The sequence below is a fragment of the Papio anubis genome, chromosome 10 (assembly GCF_008728515.1).
Source record: "Papio anubis isolate 15944 chromosome 10, Panubis1.0, whole genome shotgun sequence".
NCBI classification, from domain to species: Eukaryota; Metazoa; Chordata; class Mammalia; order Primates; family Cercopithecidae; genus Papio; species Papio anubis.
In genome coordinates, this window is record NC_044985.1 from 87,594,301 (window position 1) to 87,613,198 (window position 18,898).

The 18,898-nt window shown below is 40.1% G+C and overlaps 1 protein-coding gene across 3 annotated transcripts in view; it reads left to right on the forward strand.

The window, feature by feature from the left end:
- Window positions 1–18,898, forward strand: part of CD28 (CD28 molecule) — a 71,271-nt gene that overhangs the window by 35,430 nt on the left and 16,943 nt on the right. Inside the window, exon 1 of one of the 3 annotated variants that reach the window (XM_009182835.4) lies at window positions 1,729–1,837. The exons of 1 other annotated variant lie outside the window; for it this stretch is intronic. In XM_009182835.4, coding sequence (XP_009181099.1) covers window positions 1,744–1,837 — 94 coding nt within the window. In that variant the 5' untranslated portion in view covers window positions 1,729–1,743. 3 annotated transcript variants of the gene reach the window in all.

Consider the following 18,898-nt stretch of genomic DNA (forward strand, 5'->3'; position numbering starts at 1 on the left):
GTTTCTTTTTCAGGGAAGTTTGACCTGATTACTACTATTTACGTAGTATTAACTAGATGCTATGTAGTCATCTTTAACATGCTTGAAGACAGTTATTAACTCACTCCTTAGCCTTTTGTTGCTGATTATGGAAAACTACTGGGTACCTATGTTTCTACTGTATATATTCTTGGTATGTATAACAAGTCTCAGAGCCTCTTGTTCTAAGATCTGGGTAGTTTGGTGGCTCTAGAATAGGGATGACCTTTTAGGAAAGGTCACCTTGCCATCTGTAAATTTTCCCCAGATAGACTTCAGGCCCTGGGTAAGGCATGGGTTCCCCTAACTGGATAGAGGATCAGAGCCAGGAAGGCTGAGTCAAATTCCAGAAGTGAGTCTTCTCCAGGACTCAGGGCATGGCTTTGTCACTTACCTACAGTTCAGAAGTGTGAATGAATCATTTCCAAGGACAAATTTCTCCAAAGGACCAAAAGATGTGCTAGTAAGGGGGGTTCACAAAGACTGTGTTTGTGGCAAAATTGAAGTGTGAACAAAGAAGGTCTACCAGGAGAGGAAACACTTTTGATCTGTCATTTATCAGATCAGGAGGGAGGGACATGAAGCCTGCCTCCTCTTACAGCTAGGTCATCAAAGAGGTTGACTCTAGCATTTTAAAATAGCAAAGAAAAAAAAGGTAACAACACTAGGGGTTTGTTAAACAATTTATGATATAATTATAGAATGGAATATTATGCATCAGTTACAAATAATGTTTATAAAGATACTTAAATGACGTGGGAATATGTTCAAGATATAACAAATAATAGTACATATCTGATGAAAACTGTAAGTAAAACATGATATTAAAGATGTAAAAATCTTAATAGACAAACAGATGCAAGGCAGTGGACCAGAATATTAGCAGTGTTTATATTAGGGTGGTAAGATTATGGATGAATCTTGTTTTAATGCTTATAATTTTTCTAAACATTCTCTATGAAATATGTCTTACTTTTATAGTTAGAATAAAAAGCGATACAAGTTATCTTTTAAAACAACCCACAAACACAAAATCCCCAGCTAGAATAATTAGACAAAGCTTAAATTATCAAAAAGAAGAAAAAAATTACTGGAAAAGTTTTGAAGAAGTCATTGAGTACGAGATACTGACGTAGGTGCCGGAAGAAGAGAGCATTTGGCTGTGCTGGTGGAATAACCCTCTCTGCAAAGGGCCTGGGAAGAGGGGTGCAGAGGGGTGGCTATAGTGCAGTCTCACGAAATCCTGGCTCACAGCAGCCTCCACCTCCTTTGTTCGCCCTATTACTTAACCTTGAGGGACATAGAGAGCATGAGACACAGGGGCTTTTGGTTGTCTTACCATCCCGCTAAAACAAAGAATGTTGTTTTGACTTTCCCTTTGCTTAGGGAACCTCCCCCAGATATTCAGCTGGCTGGCTGCTTGCAAGTAGAATGGGTTTTGCAAAGTTCTTAGAAGTGAGTTGGAGGAGGCTTGACATAAATCAAGCACTGTGTGCTAAATGCTCCAGAGGGCTACCTTATGTTCCACACAAATGTTACATTTCTAATGGATTTGTAGCACCCCTTTTCCACAACTCTTGATATCCATCAGTGAAGAATAATTCCCATAAGCCCATCATGTAGTGACCGACTATTTTTCAGTGACAAAAAAGTCTTTAAAAATAGAAGTAAAAGTCTAAAGTCATCAAAACAATGTTATATCCTGTGTGAAATGCTGCAGTCAGGATGCCTTGTGGTTTGAGTGCCTTGATCATGTGCCTTAAGGGGATGGTGGCGGTGGTGGTGGCCGTGGATGACGGAGACTCTCAGGCCTTGGCAGGTGCGTCTTTCAGTTCCCCTCACACTTTGGGTTCCTCGGGGAGGAGGGGCTGGAACCCTAGCCCATCGTCAGGACAAAGATGCTCAGGCTGCTCTTGGCTCTCAACTTACTCCCCTCAATTCAAGTAACAGGTAAACAATTTTAATTTCTTACTTTCTCTAAATATTTTTTGAGGTCTTTCGACTGGCTTAGTTTATTTTAAATTTCTAACAATGTGTGAAATTTGAACATTTGAAGTGTAGTTTTGCTATAATAGGGCAATGTGTTATTTTGAAAATCAATGATTCTCAGACTACAATATAGTATCTTAACAAAAGTCCCTTGGAAACAAGTGATGTTTCTCTAGCTATTAGTTGATAGTGTCTCAAGAATTTATTATTATTATTATTACTATTATTATTATTATTTTTTAATTGAGACGGGGTTTCACTATGTTGCCCAGGCTGGTCTTGAACTCCTGAGCTCAAGCAATCCACCTGCCTCTGCCTCCCAAAGTGCTAGGATTACAGGCATGAGCCACCATGCCCGGCAAGAATTTTTAACTTATATATAGTTGCTTTCTTTCTTTTTTTTTTTTAAATTTAAGAAAGCTGCTGTAAGTAGATTGGTTCTGGAAGCTCTGAATTTAGGCCGCCTGTGTTCCTATCACAGGGCCAATTCTCACTAGCTAAGCTTAGGCTACAATTTAAACTCTCTAAATCTCAGTTTCCTTATCTGTAAAGTGGGAATAATAAGAAACCTCACCTCAAGGTCATTGTGAGGTAAAATGAAATAATCCATGTGAAGGGCTTAGCTCAGTCCGTGCTTGGCTTGCAAGATAAATGTGAATTGTAATTACTCTATCTACCTGAATTGAATGAGTTCCAACATGAATCCTGGAGTCACCACAGAAGCTGCTGCAATACCAATATTAATAAATTAGTTTCCTTTTACAATCGGCCAAAATGTATTTTCTTAGATTTAAAATTCTTTAAGTTCCCAGTGACGATGATGAGGAGGATAATACATCTAGCACTTTGAGCAGCGCACAGTTCTCCTAACTAGAAGGTAGGTATTAGAGTTAACTTCATTTCAGATGAAGAGACTGAGGGGTAGGCACATTAAGGGATTTGCCCAGGGATGTACAGGTGGCAGCTATTGGAGGCAGGGTCTGAACCACCTTAGTCTGACTTCAGAGCCAGTGTTGTTGATTATTATGCTGTTCCATCTAACATGGTGTGATTTGTAATTTCATGGACCCAGGTAAATCCAGGGTTACATTAACTTCGGAAAATCACAAGCACAATTCCTAACAGAAAGAACTTGTTGCTTGGGTGGACTGGAGTAAGATGCTCATTCAACTTGTTCTCAGAGTTAGAAAAAGGCCCCCGCTTGGTTCAAAAACTTGACTGATAGGGGTCAACAGTCATGCTTAAATAAGGACAGTTATTTTCCCTGAAAGATACATTGAAAAGCCAGTGTCTTCAATTTTCTTTCTTATTTTGGCAGTACAGAGACTGCATTATTTGTTGTTATTCTTAAACATTAAGTGTATGTAGCCCAAAGAGTATAATTTTCCAATCTTCAGAGGTACAGTAGTTGCATATATACCCATTTATATTATGGGCTGATGTACCAGTGAGCACAAATTGTGTATATTTATAAAACGTGTTGATATAATGAAAGACATGAGTTGGCAATGAGATCTGGTACCAAGCATTTACAGCTACCAAATATATTCTACAAGAATCCTTAAATTTTATTTTAAAAAGGTCTAAAACTTATTTAAAAGAATATTTAAAATTTCTTAATTTGTTAGTCAAAGGAAGCCTACCCTGACTGAAAACTATTTAAAATTGTTAATTGTACACTAAATACTTTTCTGATGTGCTTTGTGGACACCTATCTGTCATCAACTTATTCACTCTCTTTTGAAGAGTTTTTGGTAAGACTCAAAACTTTGCATGTTTTCTTTAGAACGTTTATTAAAAGGGGGCTAGCTGGATAAGTGGTTGGAGAGTTCACACACGTAGGGCCTTTGTTTTCTGCTTTGAGATATATTTACTTTTCAAATGCCAATTCACGTTTCTAATAACTTTTAGCATTTGATACTGAGTGACTATCTAATGAAGAAGGAAAGGGATGGGAGTGAAGGGGACACTTTTCCAGTCTTTTCCTATAAGAAAACTTAGGAGCAAGAAAAGAATGACAACATAAAAAATGTATGATTCGGCCGGGTGCGGTGGCTCACACCTGTAATCCCAGCACTCTGGCAGGCTGAAGCGGGTGGGTCACTTGAAGTCAGGGGTTGGAGACCAGCCAGGCTAACATGGTGAAATCCCATCTCTACTAAAAATACAAAAAAATTAGCAGGGTGTGGTGGCATGCGCCTGTAATCCCAGCTACTTGTGAGGCTGAGGCAGGAGAATTGCTTAAACCTGGGACGCGGAGGTTGCTGTGAGCTGAGATCGCACCCCTGCACTCCAGCCTGGGCAACAGTCTCTCTCACACACACAAAAATTATGATGCATTCTAATGAAATAGTGCAAAGCTTCTTGTGTGCTTTCCCTTTCTCCGTATACACCTTCCATGAAGAAATTACAGATAAGGAAATTCTCTGGTCAAAGTGTAATTGTCCTAGCTAGGTCTGAGAAACCACTGTTATGCCTGTGTTGAGATGTGTATCTGTGTGCACGCATGTGTGTGTATGTATGTGTATGAAGAATAGTCGTTCTTTCCGTTAATAATGTATGTGTATATATGTATATGAAGAATAGTTCTTTTTTCCATTAATTTAATAATGTAAATGTAACTTATTTGTTCATCGCATAGCTTAAAATATTTATTCTATAAAGGTTAAGTCCAACCTGATTCCCTATGAGTTGGATGACAGTGTAGAGAGATATTTATGACTAAGTTAAAGAAGTGTGATTTAGGAAGAGTGAGGAAACCATAACTTAGATAAACCCTTTGCATCTTTTCTACCAGACTTGGATAATTGCGCAACTGAGATCCACAGAGAGGATTTTGCTGGACTTTGGGATAGGAGTCCAGCCCAGAACTACAGAGCCTTAAAAGGGAAATGCTCTGGGATTGATGATAGAAGGATGGTATGCACAAAATACATGACATTGGTCACATGTTTCAGGCCATATTGGCTATTTTTCTTAGGAAGCCTAATCACGCAGTATGAAGAGAAAAATCACCATAATACCGCTTATTTTTCCATGAGGCCATTCCTTTTCACTTCTCCAAAACTTGGGCAAAAAACTGTCAAAATGGCCAGTTTGGACAGAGCTAATTTCTCCAGTGCCTTCCTCTCAGCACTTATTTTTCTGAGAGAGGCATGGAAGGCAGGAAAATAACTGACATTTAATAAAAAGTCATCAGCAAAGCAAAGTAATTAAAAATTTTATTTTTACTCTAGTCTTCAGCCAACGACTCTCCTGAGCTAGTTGTTTTGTTTTTTTTCTTTCTTTCTTTTTTCTCCCACCCCCCTGAGCTAGTTGTATATGGAAAGAAGTAATTCGTTTCTCACAGTTAAGGGTTGCTCTGAGACTGGGCTTTGGAAAGTAAGGTGAAAAGATGGATGTCGAAAAATCAACAGGTTGCCACATTTACATGACTTCCAAAACGTGGTGGCCAGTTTTTCTGTTAAAAGAAATTGACTGGATATTTTGTCATTTCAAGTAAATTTGATGGATATTTCAAAAGTATAGGCATTGCTTAAGGATTTGTTTTATTCTACTACCATGTCCTAGTTAACACATTGTGTTTTTTTTTTTTTTTTTTTGAGACGGAGTCTCGCTCCGTCGCCCAGGCTGGAGTGCAGTGGCCGGATCTCAGCTCACTGCAAGCTCCGCCTCCTGGGTTTACGCCATTCTCCTGCCTCAGCCTCCTGAGTAGCTGGGACTACAGGCGCCCGCCACCTTGCCCAGCTAGTTTTTTTTTTTTGTATTTTTTAGTAGAGACGGGGTTTCACCGTGTTAGCCAGGATGGTCTCCATCTCCTGACCTCGTGATCCGCCTGTCTCGGCCTCCCAAAGTGCTGGGATTACAGGCTTGCGCCACCGGCCCACATTGTGTTTTTTAAGGCGACCATCCAGCAAGGACGTTTACAGCAAGGACTGTAAAATTAATATCAATATATCAATACCAGGAAATGGAATGAGTCATTGCCACAAATAGATTAGAAATAGAAATGAATCTGTGATTGTAACTTCAAAGCTCTCACATTCAAACTTTTACTATGGAAGGGGAGAGGATCTCGCTGCCTCCCCTTCTTTAAGACATAGACCCTCCTCCTTTTTAACGTCTTTATTCTTTTTTTCAAGGGTGGAGAAATGCCATATGATTACCATTTGGCTTTTATCTTGTGTGGATATCTTCCTCCAAGTATTTCCTGCATGCAGTGTGCTGACATTTACAAGATGAAAATTTTTATGCCACCAACATCCCAGAAGAAAATTTTGTTGTGGTTTATCATCTCTAACACAAAAGCCCTTTATTAACTAGTGTAGCATTGATAAGGATACACAATTCATTTCAGACTTTGTTGTCTAAAAATCAGAGGACAGACACTCCTTCAAAGCACAATTGTTTCCCAGCAGGTCATGGCAAGGGATAGAATCTTCTTCTCTTTTTCATGTTGGTTAAATTTTTGTTTGCCTTTTTCTTCAAGAAATTTATTATTTATGGAACTTCACAGAGGCTGGAACTTTTCTCCTCAGTAGATAGTTGAGCTGAGCATCTGGACAAATTACATCTGGGTGGTTTTGTGACTGACTGAACAGGTCTCTGGTTAAGCTGTGTTAAGATATCTGTGTCTCTTTTACGGTGATTTCTTTGGCCGGTTTTGGCCAATGACAGGGTGTTAGCACCAAAAACCCCAAACCAAAAAACCAAGACAATTCACTCAGAGCTTTGAGCCTGATAACTATAGCATGAGAATTGGTGCCTGAAGCTGGGGGGAAGGTAACTCAGGCCTCACAGAGAGGTGGCTGCATGCAAGTATCTAATTTTTTCCTTGTTAATCTCATTTTGATGACTCCAAACACTAGAAGAGAAGTGTACTGGATAGGATCAAGAACTACTCAGTCATTTGGTAAAGGCTTGGAAAAAAGAGTTTAGACTTCTCACTGTTTCAATGTTAATTTCAAAGGCATGTTTATTTAGTCTGGTGTCACCATGCAGGTTACACGTGCTTCTGTTTTCATTGCTGGAAGAGAACCTGCAAGGTGGTGGAGAATTTACTTAACTTTGAGCTGCTCCCTTATCTCTGCATCACCATTGTCGTCATCTTTTTCTTTGTCATCATCTTCATTATCTTGGGTACTCTGGCTGACAGTGTAACCAGGTTAATGGTTCCTGATGCTGTCATTCAGAACTACTCATTCATAGTTCATTTTGGCCTCTGATCTAATTGTGAGCCCCTTTCTGCAACATCTGAATCACCTTATTGGCTCACAGTCCACCATGTAATCTATTTGTCTTTCATGTTAGACTTCTGGTGACAGATCCACCTCCTTGAAGAAGCTTCTGGGGACTTCAGCCTTTGTTGTGGTCTTGGAAGAGGAGTTCTGATGGAAGTGTAGCTCAACTTAACAAATACTTATTAAACTTCTCATATTTTAATCTCCATTGGAGTCTCAGAGAATATAAAAAGAAATATAGGCTGGGTGTGGTGCCTCACACCTGTAATCCCAGCACTTTGGGAGGCCAAGGCAGGCAGATCACCTGAGGTCAGGAGTTTGAGACCAGCCTGGCCAACATGGTGAAACCCCATCTCTACTAAAAATACAAAAATTAGCCAGGCGTGGTGGTGCACACCTGTAGTCCCAGCTACTGGGGAGGCTGAAGTAGGAGAATTGCTTGAACCTAGGAGGCAGAGGTTGCAGTGAGCAGAGATTGTGTCAATGCACTCCAGCCTGGGTGACAGAGCAAGACTTGTCTCAAAAAAAAAATATATATATATATATATATATATATATATATACACACATGTAAAATCAGTACACAAGTATTGTGTAGTACAAGTAATTAGGTAGTTAACTGAGTTCTCTCTGCTTTTACAGCCTCTATGTTTTAGTTGAGTAGATTATATATAACAGGAGGATATAACATCTGGAAACAGATAAATACCACTTGGCAGTCACTACCTCACCATGCTATTTGATGACTTAAGGACTTTGGTCTGCATACATTATTTTTATAATCTGACATGTCCTCTACACCTCTCACCTGAAGAAGCCTTCTCTGAGACCCCAAACGGCAAAGAGAGGGACTTCTTTCCTTCTCAAGTTTCTCCAAATTATTATTGTGTATTGACACATCTATTTTCTTTTCCACTAGACTATGAACTCCTTGAAGGCAGAATCATGTCTTATTCATCCTTCTGACATCTGTATTAGGCACAATGCTGTAAGCATGTAGTTACTCCATAAATATTTGTTGAGGAAGGAAATGAATGAATTAGTAACAAAATGAGGAAGCAGAAAACAAATACTCTGGTAAGATTTATGTAGAAAGGTAAGCCTTTATGGAGAGTTGGGAATTAGACTGGACAGTAGACAAGATCTGAATGAATGTTATTAATAATAATTGCTAGCTAACATTTATTTTTACTTATAATGTGTCAGGTAGTATTCTGCCTGGCTTTCCCCATATTAAGTCGTTTAACCTTCCCCCAAGTCCTATGAGGTAGTTACTATGATTGCTATGATTATACTATTTCATAGATGGGGAAACTGAAGCACAGAGTGGGTAGAGCATCTTGCTTATGGTCACAAAGCTACTAAGTGTGTAAATCCGGATTGCTTGCTCTGGGGTTCATGTTCTTACCCATGCTGTGTTGTCTCAGGAAGGAGAAGGTGGATTAATAAAGAAATTAAACCAGGAGTACTGTTTCATGTTCTCAGAACAGATGGCAAATCTGAATGTGTGAGGTCATGGAGAAGCAGGGGAGAATCCAGTTAGGCAAAGGATTGAATACTGATAACAGAAATTCAAACTTTATTTTCAAGTCATTTTGAAGTAATGGCCTGGGTAAGAAGAAAATATTTCAGAATCCTCATCTTTGGAATGAAGCTGAAGTTATGGGAATGGATGGCTAGTCGAAAGGAGAGGGCATAACTGTAGAAAAGCAGAAAGTGGAGCTGAATTTGGAAACTGGCTCTGATGGGAGTCAGCTGAAAAGGATGGTTAGCTAGTGAAGGAGACAGAGAAAGTGGTGAGAGAGGCAAAGGGACAGTGAGGCTAGTGGAATGCCACTAAAGCCAACGAGGGAAAGAGTTTCAAAAAGATAGTGGTTAAACATAGGAGGGAAAGGTGTGAATAATGGTTTGGGATTTGGCTGAAACACCAGCTGGGACTTTTGAGTTTAGGCAGAGACATGGAGAAGGAGGATAAGACTTCACAGGATTAAGAAAAAGTGGAGGGGGACAAAACAGAGACAGTGAAAAGGAGAGGAAATAGATAAGGTAAAGACAGTTAGGAACGTATATCATCTAAAATATCTACCATGGTATTTTGTGCATGTAACAATAAATGTTTGCAAATGGCTGAGTGACTTAAGTATATTTGACATGTGGAAGGAGCCAAGTGCTGGACCTGAGGGGAGGGGGGCAGAGAGAGTGTGTGTATGTGTAGCATTGCAGGGCTGGAAGGTAGAGAAGGCTATTATTAGGAAAGAAAGGAGGAGGAGAGAGAGGAAAAAAAGAGGGTGGGGGCAGTTTTCTCAAGGAGATGGGAAGGGTTGCATAGGAGATGGGTGTATTAGAGAGAGGAGGACAAACCTCTAAGAAGATGGGGAGCAAGAGAAGAGACTTACGGGGGTAGAGATAAGTTAGATGATGCTATGGTAGATGAGTGATTCTATACCGGTGAACCTGAGATTAAAAACAAACAAATCTCTCAGAGTAGGTCATAGTGTTAAACCTACATCAACAAGGGCTACTGGGTAATACACGCCTTCTCTCTGAAGACTTAGCCCATTTATACTTTAAATTCTTGCTTGAGCCCTCAACAATGCACACTATGGCTAGGCTTGACCTCAGCTCATGGCTGAGATCACAGGGTCACAGGGTTCAAACCAACCCTGCCCAACATTATGGGCGGGGCTCCAGTTTCCAGTCAGGGATGTTAATCTTAGCATTTCCCTGTGTGTTTTGGAACAAGGATATGGTTGCTTGACCTTGGCTTAGGGAGGCCAGTCCGCTATTCTTTTGCCCTCTCTTTTTTCAAACTCAAAAGCTAATCCCAAGGATTTCTCAAGGTGGGGGATGTGATTAGGAGTATTAGTCTGTCATGCTGTGACAGAACTTTTCTAGGCCTTGGTTTCTTCATCTGATACATGAAGAGTTTGGGCTGGAGGATATCTCAGGTCTACTTTCTGGCTTAAAAGTGCTTCTGAGGTGGAATTTTTTAAAAAGCTAGCTTTTGTCAGGTCTAACAAGGCAGCTCAACTACCCCACCCCTTGTGGATGCTCTTATGACCTGATAGAGCAAATAGAAGAAATTACAAACCAGCCATCTCTGAAATCTCTTGCAGGGATTGCTAACTGGGATCCTAGATGCTGCTAATGTGCTTAGAAATGACTGCTGGATTTGAGGGGGCAATGCTGCCTTTGCTGTCTCCTATTTTCCTATGCAATGTTGAGGTCCAACACAGTAATTATGTAAACTTCTGGGCCATGATATTTACCTGGGGGTTCTGTATATGACAAGGTGATCCTGAGCAGATTCTTCAGAGGTATGTGATTTAGGCAGAATGGAACAGACAGGAAAAATGTACTGTTGTCTTCATTACAGAGTTGTTTTGAATGAGGGATCAGGATAATTGTGGCTCAGGAGGAAAATATGGCTCTCAAATTTGGTTACTAGATTAAAACATATATTTAGAAAATAATAAATTAATAGAGGAAGTCTCTTTATACCTATGGGTTTTCTTTTGATCTGTTAACTGAATTACTATAATAATATATATGTACAGAAAGCTATAATTCCCTGGTTACCTTCTATTTGGACTACAGGCAACCTTTTACGATAGTAAGATTTGATTTTGGGGAGTTGTTTGGTGGCTTTTGGTACGGGTTCCACTTTCATGTAAGTTAAGGTACTCTTGCTACGTTGTCCCCTTAGATTGTCTTTCTAACATTAAGAGATCAGAGGAAAATAGCAGACTTGACCTATGAATGGTAGGGACTGGGTCACACTGCACCTGAGTTTATGTTGCTTTGGGTTTAGGAAGTTTTGGTCCCAGAGCACTCACATCCTGCATTGCTGGGTGGCATCTCTGAGTGATAGGGATGGATTACAGCACAGGTGATGGTTTTTAGCGGTTTTAATATTAACTGTCATCCTAATACATATGAACTTCCTAATGTACATTTCTGTCCCCAACTGGCTTCCTCGAACTCTAGTCCTGTGCTTCTAACAACTTCTGGATCTTTCCCCCAGGATGAACAAATTTCCTCTTAACTTACCTGATTTTGTCAATGGTACCTCCACTCACACCCTTACCGAGTGCATGAACTCTGGGTCAGTTTCTATTCCTGTTCACTATCAGTTTGTAAAACTGAGCACCAATGCCTTGTTCGACCCTTTCATACCAGCTGCCACCTCCGCAGCTCAGGCCTGATGAACTCACATCAGTGCTCTTGCATCAGCCTCCTGATTGGTCTCTGCCTCAGCTCTTCCCTTGCTCCAAGCCAAGGGCAGCCAAGATTGCTTACTGCACTCCTCAAGGTTATGCTAACCTTCCCAAAGCAGCATGTACCACAACATTCTCAACTCAGACATCTTCAGCATCTCCCGTGGTCTTTCTGGTAAGATCCATGTGCCTTTTCTTGGCATTTAAGGCTCCCCATGACTGGTACCGGCCATCTTCATCTGTTTCCATCCTACATAAATGGAATGCTCTGCCAGTTCCCAATAAACCTTCACACTAAGGTCATTTCCATGATCTTAGCCTGTCTAAATTTGCCCCAGACCTTATGGCTCAGCTAAATGCGAAGCCTCTGCAAAAGCCTCCAGAATCATCCTGTCTGGAAACAAGGCCTCTTTCACGTGACTATCAATGACGCTTTATAGGGTCCATGTACCACAGATGGCTTCAGAGAGTAGCTGATTGTGTACTTGCCTTAGGATTTCTCCTAGGATGAAACAGCTCTGTCTTTTACATCTTTCCATCTCCTAAGAATCAAGTACATTAGGTACTCGATGAATAAATGAATGAATGACGCTGTCACAGCAGAAGTCAGAATACCAAAGGACAATTCTCTGACACATCAAAATTTCTTCTCAGAAAGTACTCATTGATTGTTTTTGATAACTTTTCCCTCTCAAAAATGAATGTCTTAGGTCTTGGTGCTCAGATGGGACTTTTTGCTACTGAACTATCTGACCTTTGAGTTACTTTCTGACAGTTATATGTAGCACAATAACTTTTTTAAGAGGACAAGAACAAGTGTCCTCTATATTATAGTGTCTGCCTGTGTAGGAACACAAATAAAGGTTAAAGGTGGGGCTTGGATTAGTGCTGACCAAAAGCAACTTCTTTAGTAAATTATTTATTTATTTGAGATGGGTCTCACTTTGTTGCTCAGGCTGGAGTGCAGTGGTGCGATCACCACTCACTGCAGCCTTGACCTCCTAGGCTCAAGTGATCCTCCCACTTCAGCCTCCCAAGGAGCTGGGACTACAGGCACATGCCACCACAGCCAGGTACCACCACACCCAGCTAATTTTTGTAATTTTTGTAGAAATGGGATCTCACCATGTTGCCTTGGCTGGTTTCCATCTCCTGGGTTCAAGTGATCCACCTGCATCAGCCTCCCAAAATGCTAGGATTACAGGTGTGATAAATTAGTAAATTTATTAATCAGGATTCTATTTCTATTTCTATTGTTACCTATAATCATTTGTCCTTGTTTGAACTAAAACCTCTTTAGATTTTGTTTTAAAACCGTACTTTCTGTCAAGAACAGTTAATGTGCTTGGTGTAACTGATAGTTGTGACATACACAATCTTGGCCAAGGCTGGTTGCTTGGTCTGCTTCTCTTGATGGAAGTCATTGCTTCTGTCATGGTGGCCTCCTCTACACTACTCTCTTTCCTTCTGGTTCTGGTAACTTCGCTGTCCCCTGGTCTCTTTAGACCTAAGGGTGGTCATAATTCTGCTGCTGCAAGTCACAGGCTCTGGCACTACCCCTTGTGGTTCTGCTGTCGCCACACCTTTGCCAACAGTCCTTTCATAAATAATCCTTCTACTCTTGCCCACTTTTGTGTGTGCCATCTGTTTTCATTTGGGATCTGGAATGAGACAACATATAGTTGGCCCTCCATATCCATGGGTTATGCATCTGTGGATTCAATCAACCATGGATCAAAAACAGTATTTGTGGGATGCAGAAGCTATGGATACAGAAGACCAACAATTGCACGACTTGAGCTTCCATGGATTTTGGTATCTGCAGGAGTCCTGGAGCCAATCCCCCATGGATCCAGAGGACAACTATATCTGCATGGTTATCAAGCTTATTCAAAGTCCCCCCCCCCCCACCTTTTTTTTTGTGAAGAGATTTTCCTTAAACCTTCATTTCTTGTGAAAATGGGAAGAGTTCCAAGATAACAGTCAACAGAAAACTAGATGAAATGACCACAGAATTATTTTAAACCATAACCTGCATTATTATTACCATTTTTTCATTTTAACATGAATTTCTGGGAGAAAAAGTGGGTCCATTCAAAGCATGGTGGGTCATGAATAGCTTTGTTTTTATCTTCATTGAAGTTCAGAGAGGATGGGGAAAGGTGCTACAGTCTGGTGAATGTTTTGTACTTCTCTTTCTCTTATCAGAAGGAAGCCAGGCCACCAGCTAAGGTTATCAGAGTCGTAGACTGTTGAGTCCCCCTTTCTTCTCAGGGAGCACAGTTTGTCTCACGGGTTCCTGAGCAACCACCAGGTTGTCTTGTGGGGGAACCTACCCCTTACAGAGCCTGAAAAGGAGCCAGTGGACAGATGGTCACGTGTTGAAGGGCATCCTGGGCCTGAACAGGAAATGTACTCAGAGGAAAGTTACAGTAACTTAACCAGCTCTGTGGTCAGGAGGGAGGTGCTCTTCTATGCCAAGGAAATCAGCGTCACCTTCACAGTATGCTCACAAATATCACAGGGCAAGACGGCTGAAAGTAGAAGCTTTCATTGTTTTTGGTTTCTACCTAACACGTGAAATTCTGTTCAGTCCGAATTTTTAAAAGGAAACCAGATAACTAGAATCTTACAACCTGATTTTTCAACTGCAAAAGAAAGTCAGACTATGATGTGTATCAATAGAACCTGATAAAGTGCTTAGATTCTGGAGGAAAATCACATTGCTAATTAATCATGTATTCCAGCTCTCTAACTGCTTCTTTAGCTTCCCAGTACATGTTCCACTCTTGAGTGCTGCTGACTTTACTGTCTGGTTCACCAGTGTCTATGTGCCATTTTATTTCTCTATGGTGCTATGAGAAAGAAAAGGAAAAAAATGACAAACAAATGTAATTCACAAAAGCCCCGAAGTTAAGGATTTTCCTAGTGAAGTTCAGACTGAAATGTGACTTTATGTGTTGACTCATGTCTATGTTCAATCCCTTTTGTACACTTGGGTAAGCTAGAATGGAAGATCTCAATGGTATAATTATTACGTGTGCATCAGAAATAATTTATAAGATCATTTGATGTAATCATACTGTCTGTAGGCCTTATTTGGGATCCATCTATGACCTTTAGGAAGGCTTCAAAATTGTAAGCAAAATGTTTTGTATATGTGCATTAGAGGCAAAAAATTTGGAAACAAATTTTTTCTAGATAGGAGCATGAAATAAATTCAGTCTTGCTGAATGAACAAAGTTGTTTTTCTGTCCATTCATGATTTAAAACATTACTTCTAGATGTCTAAATAAATAAATTATATCTTAGCTCTCCCCTTATTTGTGTGACCTTGTTTGAAAAGTCATTTACTTCTTCTTTTTTTGCCCCAATGGCCTCTTTTTTAAAATAAGGGATTGACGTAGATCATCTCCAAGTTTCCTTCCAGTTGAGTGGTTTTTTTTTTTGCAGGATAAGACTCTAATAAAATGATGGGGAAAATGAAATTTATTTTGTTCTGATCCTCTTCCCATTCCATTCACTTCCCTACTTAATGGTAATCTCCTCCCTAACCCTCACTCCAGACATCTAGTACCATCCTCCCTATCAAGTCCAACTTTGAGAGGATCTAGAACTAATCACTGAAATTGTGTTGAAATTGTGATGCAATATGGCAGAGGGAAATGAACAGTAGATTAGAAGTCATGAGGTATGAGCTTAAATTTCAAGGATCACTTATGTTTCCTGTAACCTTGGACAACTCATCTACCTCTTTGACCTCAGTTTCCCCGTCTGTAAGATGGGCATAAAGATGACTGTCCTGCCTATTTACTTCACAGTTCAGATATATATATCTGAGTTCAGATGAGATAATGTAGAGTTCAGATGAGATAAAATAAGAAAGAGCATTTTATAGCCCTATGAATGTAAGCCATAGATACTAAATTAAGCCAATGTGTTTCCCATATTGCATTTTAGGCTTCATTTTCTTTGGAAATCTAAACATTAACTGAACTGGTGGGAGGGTCCTTTTAAGGTCAGAGTTCTTTGATGCTGGGAGCCACACCTTACAGGTGGTTACCACCCCACCTGTGCAGAGGGTTGACCTCGTTACTAAATATGGTAATTGACCTGTTTATAATAGGTGTAAACGGCAAGTTTTTTTTTTTTTTTTTTTTTTTTTTGTAACCAAGCTTCCCCACCACCCACTGCCATTCTCATGGAAGTTCAAGCAACTTCAATTTTCCTGAAGTCGACTATATCACAAGATTCACAGATTATCTGTGGGAAATCTTTTAGCTCTCAGTACCTTGCTCACAAGCAGCAGATAAGTACCTTCTCACCTCCAATCTCACTCTTCATGTTGCCTGTTGTTAAGCAGGAGCTGTGAGGGAAAGAGGTTTGAGGTTAGTGCTTCCTGTCTCCACACCTTTAGCTGGTTTAGCTGCTAGGACAGGCTTTGAAAAGCAAAGCACTAAATTCATCATCAAAACAACTTGTCAATTCAGTTAGAGAAATGTCAGTCAGGCCAATCTTTTGATAACGTAAGCAAAGAAAATGGATGGGTTGACAATGTTCCTTTTAACCTAGTAGGTTTGACCTAGGTAGACCTTACCTGAACACCCACAAGAAGGAAAATCAAATATTCATAGGGAAAGGGCTGGGTCTGCTAATACCCAAGTAGCCTAAGAAGTATGTCTTCTACTCCTAGCATGAACTGGAAAGCAAAAAGAAATCAAACAGAAGTTAGGACAAGGGAGCTAAATATTTGGGTTACTTCTGAGTCTAGATATGTCCTTACATTTGTAGTACGTTCTTACATTATTTGAAGTACTGTGGATTTTCAGAAACTCAGAGGACCAAAATACATGTCAAAGCCAAATGTCACCTGATATTCTGATTATCAGCTACTTTGATTTCTCCATGTTTTTACTTCACTGTCATAGAGCAAGGGGTGTGCATTTTTACACATGCCCCATTTTAAAAGAAAATAAGAGAAATCAGAATTACTGTGTTTACTCAAAGTCACAATGATCACACATATTCAATATCACTTAGAGTCACTGGTTATCTTTTTCTAGCACCAAAAGTAAATTTCTTTCATTTTAGTGTCTTGCAAAGCAGATAGAGATTCTGAGGTCTTATGAGATAGTTTCCCATTTAGGCTTCCCTGAATTATTGACATGAACCAAAGTGGGACCAAATGTTATGAGGATATAAATATTGAGAAACAAGAGATTTTATCAGCCAACCTTGAACTCAGCTTGAACTCTAAACTAGGAGGTTGTTCGTCACATATTAACACATAGTAAGCAAACTATTTCAAGTATAGTATCTGTGCTTGAGAGCTAACTAATTTAAAAATGATCTATGTTGACAAAGAAGAGGGAGGAAAGTAAACATGAACAATAAATTGGATGGCTTTTCATCAAATGGCCTTATTCAAAACAAATAGTTTTCAAGCTCTTTTCCAGCAAAATCTTAGCACTTTTCTGCATAAAAGCCTTCAATAGATCTTCATCACCTTCAGAAGAGAGCCCAGGCTCTCTAATGGAGTGAACTATGCTCACTTTGACAATCTTCCCTTTCATAACTCATGGCCCAGCAAAAAGAAGGTAGCTGTAATTCCCCAAGTCTGCCACACTCTTTCTTACCCTCCTCATCTCCCTTGCCCAGACTGCTCTTTTTCTCTCTTTGCCTTATCCTCCCCACAGTCCCCTAACTCACCCCCAGGCCAAACACACTCTCCCACCTCACCCCAGTCCCCAACACAAAGACACATCTTAGCCAGGTTAACTTTTACTTAGTAAAAGTTGGTCAAATCCATGTATGCATAATCCTTCAGGACTCAGGTCAGCAGTCATCTCCGTAGATCCTTAGCTGGTTCCCCAGTTCCCCTCAGAAGTTTTGTGCAGATCACTGTGTCACTATGTTTAAAGTAGGGTCTATTTACATCTTTCTTCCCCATCAGATCATGAGCTGCCCAAGGACAGGAATTGAAAGCCATTCATTTTTGGGAAATCAATTCTTCTCTCCCATGTGCATCTTAGGAACACGTCACACCCTGAGTTAGACAGGACATATTCAGCAAACCACTGGACTCTAGATGCCATAGCTTTTGTTCTTTCCTCCCTCTCCCTTCCCTCTCTCCACCTCACTGTGGGTGCTGGGAAAGAGTCAAACTGGGGAGCCATCTGAGGTTTCTTTCCAGCCCACCCGCACTCCCTTTTTTATCCCCACGAAGAAGTCCTATTGTCATTCTCATCTTTTTCTTTAAATCAGCTAACAAAGGCAGATCAGCAAGAATTTGAATGTGCATTAAAACAAAATCCAAATAATTAGCAATAGAAACAAAATTCCCAGGGGGGTGAGCAAGCAGAATACAAATGCCTAAGCTGCATTCTCTGAAAAGGAGGGGAGATGCAGGCATTGCTTGCTGGAGTTGGTTGCTCTTCCAATCAGAACTGACCTAATGTCTCCTTCAAAGTGAAAAAAGGAAACAAACAAAATAAATCAAAAACAAAAAAAAAATTGGATGTTTGTATTAAGACAGGTTGAACCTTTTAATTCTTTGCATGTTTACTTTTCAGTGCTTTTGCAAAATATTTGTGGAACAAATAATAAGTGAAGTTAAAGTTGTTGACACAGGTTTTGAACAAGGATTTAATGAGATGGTAGTCAAACCTAGCTGCTGATAACAACAGTACAGCAGGATCACCATCTTTCACTCAACAATTATTTAATGAGAGTCTATTAGTCATACTGTGTTATGTAAAGAAGCATAATACGTGGTCCTTTCTGTCAAGAGACTTGGAAACCAGGGGCCTAGGGGAATTGTACGTGAATCCAAAGCTAAGCAAATTGAAGCATGTGAAACAAGAGTTGTTCAAAAGGTAGAACTCGACCAAATGTCAAGTGAGTGATACAGATAGTAATCATTTTGATACCTGAGAAGGGAGTGGTGCTCCGTTCCAAGGAGTTAGTAGACAAAGCACGGAGGTAGGAATGCTCACAGTGTGTTCCTGGGATGTTGGCTTAAATGGTCTGTCTAATTAGGAGGGTTTCGATTTAAGGAAATGAGGTTGGAAAAGCCTGTGGAGGCCTATCTGAGGATAAGAAATTAGGTTTCCTCTGTTAGGCCACTGGTTCTCAAACTTGACTGCCATCTAGAATTACTAGAGAAACTTAAAAAATATGAATGGATGTCTGGGTCCTATACCTAGAGATTCTGATTTAATTGGCCTTGGAAAACCAAAGGCTTTTAGATTTCTCCAGGTGATTCTAAATATGTTGTCAGGTGAATTCCACTAGGCCATAGTGGCTTTCAACCCAATTGAATATTAGAATTAGGTGGGGGAACTTTTAAGCCAATATGAAAGACAGTCCACAGAATAAGAGAAAACATTTGCAAATCACATATCTGATAGGAAACTTGTATCAAGGCTGAGGCAG